At 43.5% G+C, this 9,467-nt stretch overlaps 1 protein-coding gene across 2 annotated transcripts in view; it reads left to right on the top strand.

The window, feature by feature from the left end:
- Positions 1-837: 837 nt before the first annotated feature.
- Positions 838-9,467, top strand: part of C2H3orf70 (chromosome 2 C3orf70 homolog) — a 71,726-nt gene continuing 63,096 nt past the window's right edge. Inside the window, exon 1 of one of the 2 annotated variants that reach the window (XM_005546586.4) lies at positions 838-1,218. In XM_005546586.4, the coding sequence (XP_005546643.1) occupies positions 1,023-1,218 (196 nt within the window). In that variant the 5' untranslated portion in view covers positions 838-1,022. Of the gene's footprint in view, positions 1,219-5,786; positions 5,868-9,467 lie in introns of those variants that run through there. The other variant, XM_074031582.1, reaches the window with a different exon arrangement.

The following is a 9,467-nucleotide window of genomic DNA, read 5'->3' as shown; positions in this document are numbered from 1 at the left end:
ACACGCATACGCACCACATATACTCCAAATCATAGACAGGCACGCCACACACATCCCTTGCACACCAAATTACACATATGCAGACACACACACATCACTGCACCCAGCTTGGTTGCTTTCCCGCTCAACGGAGGCGGGGGTGGGAGGAGAAGGGGGAGGGGCTGCAGTCCAGGGGAAGGTTGGGGCGGGCGCGGGAAGGCCTGGGGTTTGGGGCGAGGCGGGCAGGGATTGGCGGTGCTGGCCCCTGACACGCTGAGTGGCCGCGCTGGGGCGGGAGGCCGGCCCTGTGCGGGGGAGGGCGCGCGTGTGCACGAGCGTGTGCGCGCCTCCCAGGGGCTCCATGCCCAGACACGGGGAGGTGTGTACGAGGGAGATGTGAGACGCGCGTGGGGAGAGGCTGTGTGTGTGAGATCCTCGCTCCGGGATGCGCCGGGTCCGGGCCACTGGAGGTTCGGGTGGGCGTGGGCCGGGTGTGCGCAGCCCTCCGTGGAGCGTGTGGAAGCGTGTGTCAGTTCTCGGTGGCCAGTGTCACTCGGAGGGAAGTGCATATGTAGGCCGGCGTGCGTGTGAGTACAAAGCGGCCGAGGAGTGTGTGTTCACCACGGCCCTCCGTCGGCGTCTTTCTCCGAGGAAGGAGTGAGTGTGTGAGCAGGACCTCGCTGTGATCGGCTGGGACGCCGACGGCCGCGCTCCCCGGCGGGGTGTGTGTGAAGAGGCCGGGCTAGGGGAAGAACATCGCGCGGGGCCGACCGGCGCGCGCCTGTCCGCGTGCGTGTGCGCGTGGGGCGCGGCGCGCGCCGCCGCGGAGGGAGGGAGGCGGCAGGCCCAGCCCCGGTCGCAGCGCCCGGGGCGGCTCCTCCTCGAGCCTGGGACCGCCGCGCTCCCGCCGCCGCCGCCGCGTGCTGGCGTGACTCCCAGCCCGTGCCGCGCCCTCCCGCGTCCGCAGCCGGCTCGGCTTCCTGCCCGCCCAGACGTCGCTTCTCTCGGGCTCCCGGTGTCGGCTCCGCGCGGAGGGAGAGGAAATGAGTGCGGCGGCGTCGCCGGCGCCCGAGCGGGGTTGGAAGAGCGAGAAACTAGACGAGGCTCAGGCCCTGGCGCGGAGTTGTGCCGCCCGCAGACCCGACTTCCAGCCGTGCGACGGGCTGTCCATCTGTGCCACGCACAGCCATGGCAAGTGCTTCAAGCTGCACTGGTGCTGTCACCTAGGATGGTGTCACTGTAAGTCGAGTCGCGTCTTCCCGCCTTCCGCCGCGGTCCGGGGGACGCCCGCCGGGCCGTCCGGGGTCGCTGCCTGGACTCTGTGGCCGCGGAGCTCCGGGCTCGGCCGGGGTTGCTCTGCCGCAGGCTGGGGCCACCCTGGGCTCTGGGCCCGCCGGAGCTTTCCTCGCGCCGGACGGCTCGGGTTGGCGCTGCCTTGGCGACGAGATGAAATCCCGTGGGGCGCCTCCTTTCTTTAGCTACTTCTACAAAAGGGAGCTCCCTGTCCCAGGGAAGCGGGAATCTGTTTTTTTCTTTTTCTTTTTTTGACCAACGCGTCCAGGCAGTGTTTTGAGAAATGGGAGAGAGCCAGCAGAGTTGGTGACAGCCGTAGGAGATGCCTTTTTTCAAGGCTGCTGGTTAAAGATGCTCCTCTTTTTCTTTCTCACTTTTGTCTTCCTGGGCTGCTATTTAAAAGAAAGAGCCTTTGGAAATCCAATTGTTCCCCCTCGATTGTACACAAATTGAGAAAAAGCGCTAATGTGGGAGGGATTGCTCCCAAGAAGTTAATATTAACAGTTTGGAAGGTCGAGCTCCTTAAATACCCAGTTGTAGAATTTAAAGCCAATAAATGAGACTTACAAAATTACAAACTAAAATGAGCGAAAGTAAGCTTAATAATCTTAAACCAATTTACAAAAGCCAGAACCAAATGGTCTAAACCCTGTCTTTGTGTTTATCCTCCTGCCTGTGATTTTTAAATAGATTAAACTTAAGTAGCCATTTAATTAGAATTTCACAATTTGATTAGCTAATAGTATTTGGACTATATCCGATGAATCATTCCTTTTAAGAAATATATTCTAAAGTTACTTTCCACATACATTTATAATAGAGGGCTTTGGAGTGCTTATTTAGGACATTTTCCAAGTGATCTTAAGTTAAAATGAATTTTTCTTTGTTGAGGAGAAAAAAAATAGCTGACAACCAGGGATGCAGTACATAACAAATCCTTATTTACATTAATCGAACATAAATGGATATTTTAAATCGAATTCATGAATTCAAGAATAGAGGATCATTTTCTTTACAAATTCTAGGCACATAGAACAGTATTGATTTTTGGTGGTCCATTTGCCGGTGGGCCAGTTTCTTCCTGTTTCTCATTATTCCTATTGTGCTCAGATCTGTTCTCATTTGTTAATATAAAGCATTGCTTCACGGTGGGACAGGGTACCGAGTTGGAAGTAGCAACTCTAGGAAACCTGGGATGCTGAGGTGCACAGGTAGAATCTGGACATTCATTCATTTCGTGGGAAAGTATAGAATCGTTGTGTAAAATGTGAGGAATATTCAAGATAGTCCAGGTTACTATCTGTCTTATTTTGACAGTGTCTTCTCTAAGTACATCGTTACTGATGGGAACCTGGCAGTCTTCATAGACAGCTTCTCCCTTCATTAGCCTTGACTCTTAAAATACTCTTCCTTATATGGAGCTGAAATCAGTTACTTTCTAACTTCTTTCTTCTGCTCCTATTTCTGCCTTATGAAATCATATAGAACAATCGAATCCTTTTTTAGATCATGGCTGTTTCAACTCTTCATATATACGTAGCTGAATATACATACTAATTTCTTGCGCATATGGACTGTCTTCGCTCTGTATCCCTGGCCATTCTCACAATGTCTTTCCTGAAATAGGTTTAACAATAATGTTCATTGAATGACTGAATGAAGCTAGTGATCATCTTTCTCTTAAGGCATTGCTTTGTCCTATTTATAAATTTCCAGTCCCTTCTGCCTTTCCTTTTATGGAATAGTATCCAGGCTCCTAAGCATCTTGGTTGTTCTCTTCTGAACATGTGCCAAGGTGGTTTTGATCTTTTGAAGACTGTGGCCCCTAGAAAGGTAGACAATATTCCAGTTGTGGTCTGATCAGTCTAGAGTTGAACAAGACCACTACCTCCCATGTTCGAGATACTGCTACTGCTGCAGCTAGCATCACATTAGCTTTTCTGATATCTTCATCACATACTGAGCTTGCTGCTGTCAGATTGAACTAAGCTTACCATCAAAGCCATTGAGCTTTTTTTTTTTTAAACACATGACAAGCCACTGTTTGCCCATCTCACAGTTACATATATATATATATATTTGGACACAGATACTGATCCCTTAGATATCTTTTCCTATTGAATTTCATTTCATTACAGTTAGCCTAATTTTGTGTGTGTGTGTTTTTAGATCCTGGCTCTTTCTTAATATATTTATAAGCTGTTTCTCCTAGGTTCATGTCATCCCCACACTGCATACCAACAGTAGTACAGTACATCTTCATTAAAGTTATTGATAACATTGTTGAACAAGAGAAAGCAAGAGATAGAGTCCTGAAGCTTGTGGGTAGAACCGCCCTTCAGGTTGATAGCAATTCATTAATGAGCACTTGTTAGTTATGATTGGTCAAACAATTACCTAGCCTCCTAGTTGCACTGTTATCCATCTTATATTTATCTTGTATATGGGTGTAATGAAAACCTGGTCAAATACCTTGTTAAAATCCTTTCAACACACTGTTTTTACTGCCTCTTTTTGATCTGTGACCTATCTGTACATACACTCTTTAAAAAAAAAACAAAAACAAGAAATTAGATTAATCTGGTAAAACTCAGGTTGATTCCACAAATGGTCACCATTTTCTTTTCCAAATGGTTAGAAACTGTTTTAAAATAAATAATCTGAATTTAGAAAAGGATTGACGTCAAGTATACTGGACTGTCGTTGGCAGTTGTTTCTGTCTTTTAAAAAATCAGGACTACAGTTATTTGTTCTTTTCCAGTCTTTGGCAATCCTCCGGTTCTCCACACTTCCTCCACTGGCAGCAGTTCAGTGATCCCATTCACTAAAAGCTTGACTTCATTTAAAGCAGCTGGTGCTCTGTTACAGTCTCCTCAATTATACTGGGCATTAATTCTACCTTTTCTAGCCCAAAATAAGCAGAGTTAACATATTTGAAAAGTTCTCCTTTCCTTTTTGGTATTCATGGAGTTTACAGTATCAGTCCTAAGCAGAATTCCTTTAATTCTGTTGAACATATATTGAGCCCTTCTCTTTATGAGACATTATTTTAGAAACTCAGAATACAAATATGAATACAGCTGGACCATAGTGGATCCAATATGGACCATTATGGACCTTATATGCAGAGTCTAAGAACACAATCATACTGTATTCACTTTTTTTTTTTTTTTTTGAGACAGAGTCTCGCTCTTGTTGCCCAGGCTGGAGTGTAGTGGTGCAATCTCTGCTCACTGCAACCTCCACCTCCCGGGTTTAAGCGATTCTCCTGCCTCAGCCTCCCAAGTAGCTGGAATTACAGGCATGTACCACCATGCCTGGCTAATTTTGTATTTTTAGTAGAGACGAGGTTTCACCATATTGGCCAGGCTGGTCTCAAACTCCTGATCTCAGGTGATCCGCTCACCTCAGCTTCCCAAAGTGCTGGGAGTACAGGCATGAGCCACCACGCCCAGCCCATACTGTATTTATTTTTGTAATTCTTTTAAAATCACAAATGATAGAAGTGAGAAAACTGTCAGTTTGTTTGCCAAATCTGAGAATACTAAAATGAGAGGATTATCCCGATGCTTGAAAAAGGTAGATTCAAAACAAGGAAGTTCAGTTTTATGTGGTTGATTTTAATCTTGTGAAATGTATAGACTTATAAAATAGAAAAAGCTTTAAAATATATATATGTCCATAAAAGACATAAAGCACGTATACATTCACAGATTCAGTGCTCGATGCATTATCAAAGGAAATGACTAGTGTATTTGGGTAATGCAGCATTTTTGAGGATGTTGTCTGGGAGGAAAGCATCATGTGTTCTGTTGGTATCACTGTCAAAAATAGATTATTAAGCCGAATTAACCATGAATGTGAATGTGTAACTTAATTTTTCCCAGTAAGGAGTGATATTGGCTTGAATTAACGAGTGAAGGTTTTCAAGAGGCGTTTTAAGAGAGAAAAAAATACATGGCTTGGCTAGAGAAGAGGGATGGGAAAGAAATCATATGTAGGTATTGTAAAGTAGAATTCTGTGGCTACTTAGAATACTTAGAAAGAATAAGAAATTAGATTGGTGGAGGTGGAGATAAGTCAGTGTATTTGACAGATATTTGAGGTGAAATCTGTAGGGTTGATTAAATGTGGTTGGGAAGGGAGGGGAAGATTATTACAGTTAACTTCTAGAATTCTGCTTTGTGCAGCTGTGGATGGAGGTGCCATTCACTAACAACAATAAAATACTGGGTAACTAGGATTTGGAGGAAGGTCATGAATCCAGTTTTGGATCGGCTGAATTTAAGCTGCCTTTGTCCTCACATGGTGTTGTCAGTAGGCAGTTAGATATAGGGATGTAGAACTCAGGGGAGAGGTCCAGGCCGGAAATAATATGGAAGTAATTTACTTACTTATAGGTTGCAGTTGTAGCTGTGATGAAGCATGAGCACCATGGTAGAGACTGTAGCATGAGAAGTAAAGAAAACCATTAAACTTTCCCTTTACAACACCAGAGTGTTTTCTTTTAGGACATCAGAGTCTGGGTACAAGAAGATAAGCTGGCAGAGGAGTCTAAGAAGAGATGGCTAGAGAAGAAAAATCTGGAAAATACGGTATTGCAGAAGCCAAGGGAAATTAATGTTTTAAGAAAGGGTATGAAGATGAAACTAGTTTTCAGCAGGCTAATTATTAGATATTGGTAAAATACACAAAAGTGATTTTCATTATTATGGAGAAGAGGGTGAAAGGTTTAGTCTTGCAACAGTGACTTCAGGAATATACTTAATTGAAGCATTAGTCAAAGCTGTTGGAGGCTCTCAAGGCAAAAGAGAACAGAGTGTTAGGAGCTAAGAGTTAGGACACAGAGATAATTGTTAATATTTACTGAGTGATTACTTTGTGCCAGAATAAGCTTATTATGCTGAGCACTTAATAGCCAATTATGTAATTATGTCCATTTCACAGTTGAGGAACAAGGCTTAGAGCTTTTCCATGAGCACATAGTAAGGAGGGGAGCCTGGATTCGGATCTAGGTCTGTTTGGTTCTACACCTGGACTCTTAACCATCATTGCACTGTAGAGCAATTTAAAATTAGTGAGCAGAACCAACAGAGCTCAGTTCCATTAAAGCCAATGATGGGGAAAGTTTTTAAGAAATGGGTGGCAAGTTGTATCAGTTGCAGTAGTTAAATCCAGAAGAATGAGAACTGTAAAGAGGTCACTGTATGTGATAGGAAATGACATTCAAGTTAAGGGTTAAGGAAGAGAAAGTGATTAGAAGGTGACAGGTGGGGCTGAGTGGGTGGATGTGGTATGACGTAGGTGCTACCAGCAAAACTGAGTTGGCTTAAGAAAATCACATAATAGATAAGCTCAGTTTTCTGTAGAAGACATCTTAAAAGATTCTGTTTGAGGTTGAAAGCAGGAAGAGTGGGACTTGATGTAGTCTAATAGATGATATTAGCATATCTAAAGGAAGACTGTCACAGCAAAAGGTAGATGGGCAGCATAGAAATAGAGAAAAATGGGAGTTGGAGAGGCAGAATTTGGGAGTGCTTTTCAAGACTGTTGAGAGAGGGTGGTGTGCTGCCTAGAGAGTTTAATATCTCTGGTCCTTATGGCTGCGCTGTCCCAGCAAATGTTTGGTTATACATTTGGCTTCTTATTTATAGATTTCCTGTAGGGAGAGGAGGAGTTGATTAGAGGGTTCAACTGTCAGGACCTTGGGGCAGATATACTTTTTTCGTCAGTAAATTAGCATTGTGGTTTTGTGTTATTCTATTTGTTCTGTTTTCCTACTTGTACAACTCTAGGAAAACTCACAAAATCAGGTTCTGACTTCAATGGGAAAATGCCATCTGGTTTTCCTAAAGGACTTCTGATTCATATCAATAACAATAGCTACAAAAAATGTGTTTAAGGAGTTTGACGAATGAAAACTAGCAACAACACCACAAAATAAGGAACGGTAATTTGGTTGGAAAAGTCAACTAAAGTTTTTTTCTAAAAATGAGGGTTCTAACCTTGCCTAGTGGTTGAAGGAAGAGGATACAGATTTTAAGAGGAGAGGTGTGAGGTGAAGTTCTGAGTGAGTTTCCCCAAAGCGCTTCCAGAGGTAGAGAACGCTGATAGGTTCTTCCAGAGATAAGAGAAAGCTGATAGGTTCCTCCAGAGATAGAGAACGCTGATAGGTTCTTCCAGAGATAAGAGAAAGCTGATAGGTTCCTCCAGAGATAGAGAACGCTGATAGGTTCTTCCAGGTTAAGAGAAAGCTGATAGGTTCCTCCAGAGATAGAGAACGCTGATAGGTTCTTCCAGGTTAAGAGAAAGCTGATAGGTTCTTCTAGAGATAGAGAATGCTGATAAGTGTCTTTCTGTGTAGCTGGTGCTTCAATGATGGATGCACATAAACTTCAGCAATAACAAATAACATACATCATGGCTATGTACAGGCACATAACTTTTTGTAACCTTTTTGCATGTACTTGCTCATTTAAAGGTCACAACAGTCTTATGAAATAGGTACTGTTACTATCCTCATTTTTAAGATTAGGAAATTTGCCCAAGGTCACGTGTAGTACCCCCAGCTGCCTGTGGCAAATGTATATCAAAATCTTACAGACCAGCTGGCAACCAGGGCTGTCGGTTTCTCGGTTCCACTGAAGGTATAGTAAGGATGATTTCAGCTGTTTTAAATTCCTTTTGGAACTAGCATGTTGAGAATGCTTTCTGATGTTAAGAGAAGGGCAATTATATGCAGTATGAATATTTTTGGAAAGGTTGTGAACTCTATAAAACCATGCTTTAGAAAACATTTAATAATGTTTTTGAATAAAATTAAAAAATATAAAGAAGCAAAAAAGACTAGGCAGTTTTTATTATTTGTATGATATGAAGCTTCAGTCATGTCATATCCTCAACTAATCTCTGACTGGCACAAGCCATTTTTAGATTTGCATACCTACCATTAATTATTACTGGCTTCCAGGCCTGTTGAACTTAGAGATTTAAACCACATGGCTTTTGAGGGCCTTTCTATAATTTCCCACATTACAAAATCCTCACTTCATCCGAATTTGTTCTCTCATGTTATAGATCTCATTAATTACAGGAAAGAATGTTTCCAGGGAAATTGTGTTGTTAATTCCAAATCAATATAGGAACACATGCCTTTGGCAACCAAAAGTTGTCTGGTAGAGGATTTGTTTTCTTAAAAAAATAAGGAATCGTATATACATAGAATGTGGAAGGCAGAGTATAGTCCAACAAAGAACATCTGCATTTGAACTGAGTCTTACTGTTTGCAGGGTGACTGGGTAGATTACTGAACCTCCTGCAGCTTCCGTGTACTCTTCTGAAAAATAGGAATGACAATTCTATTTCATCCAGGCATGGTGGTGGGTGCCTGTAGTGCCAGTTACTCGGGACCGCTTTGGCCCAGGAGCAACATCGCGAGACCCCCGTCTCTTAAAGAAATCCTACCTCACAGAGTTGTTGTGAAGATTAAATGACGTATTGTGGCCTGGTGCGGTGGCTCATGCCTGTAATCCCAGCAGTTTGGGAGGCCAAGGCAGGTGGATCACCTGAGGTCAGGAGTTCAAGACCAGCCTGGCCAACATGGCAAAACCTCGTCTCTATTGAAAATACAAAAATTAGCCGTGCGTGGTGGTACATGCACGTAATCCCAGGTACTTGGGAGGCTGAGGCACAAGAATTGCTTGACCCTGGGAGGTGGAGGTTGCAGTGATTCGAGATTGCGCCACTGCACTCCGCCTGGGCAGCAGATTGAGACTGTGTCCCAAAAATAAATAAATAAATACACTATATATTGCAAGCAAAGTACTTAGTGCAAGTATTCAGTAAATGAAAGGATCAGCCCCTCCTCCAAAAAAAGCAAAAAGCAGTGGAAATACTAGGTATTGTAGATGCCCTGATGGTAGGCACTGGAGTCAGACTTCACGTTTGAATGGGCTGTGCCTACTTAATAGTTATGTGGTTTGGGAAAGTTACTTAACCTGTTTTTCAGTATTCACATCGTTAATATGGGGATAATAGAATCAGCTGCATGGTGTTGTGATTGTCAAAGTCCACAGTTGTTTTCCCCCTTCCTCAGATGTCCTCGTTAATCCGGAATCTCCTCTGTGTCCCTACTGATTTGTTCAATTAAACACTGAAAAACAACAAAGAATAAAAATACATGTTGTGAATATTAC

This window comes from Macaca fascicularis, chromosome 2 (assembly GCF_037993035.2).
Source record: "Macaca fascicularis isolate 582-1 chromosome 2, T2T-MFA8v1.1".
Lineage (NCBI taxonomy): Eukaryota > Metazoa > Chordata > Mammalia > Primates > Cercopithecidae > Macaca > Macaca fascicularis.
Note: the sequence above shows the minus strand (reverse complement) of the source record. Positions and strands in the feature narration are given on the sequence as shown.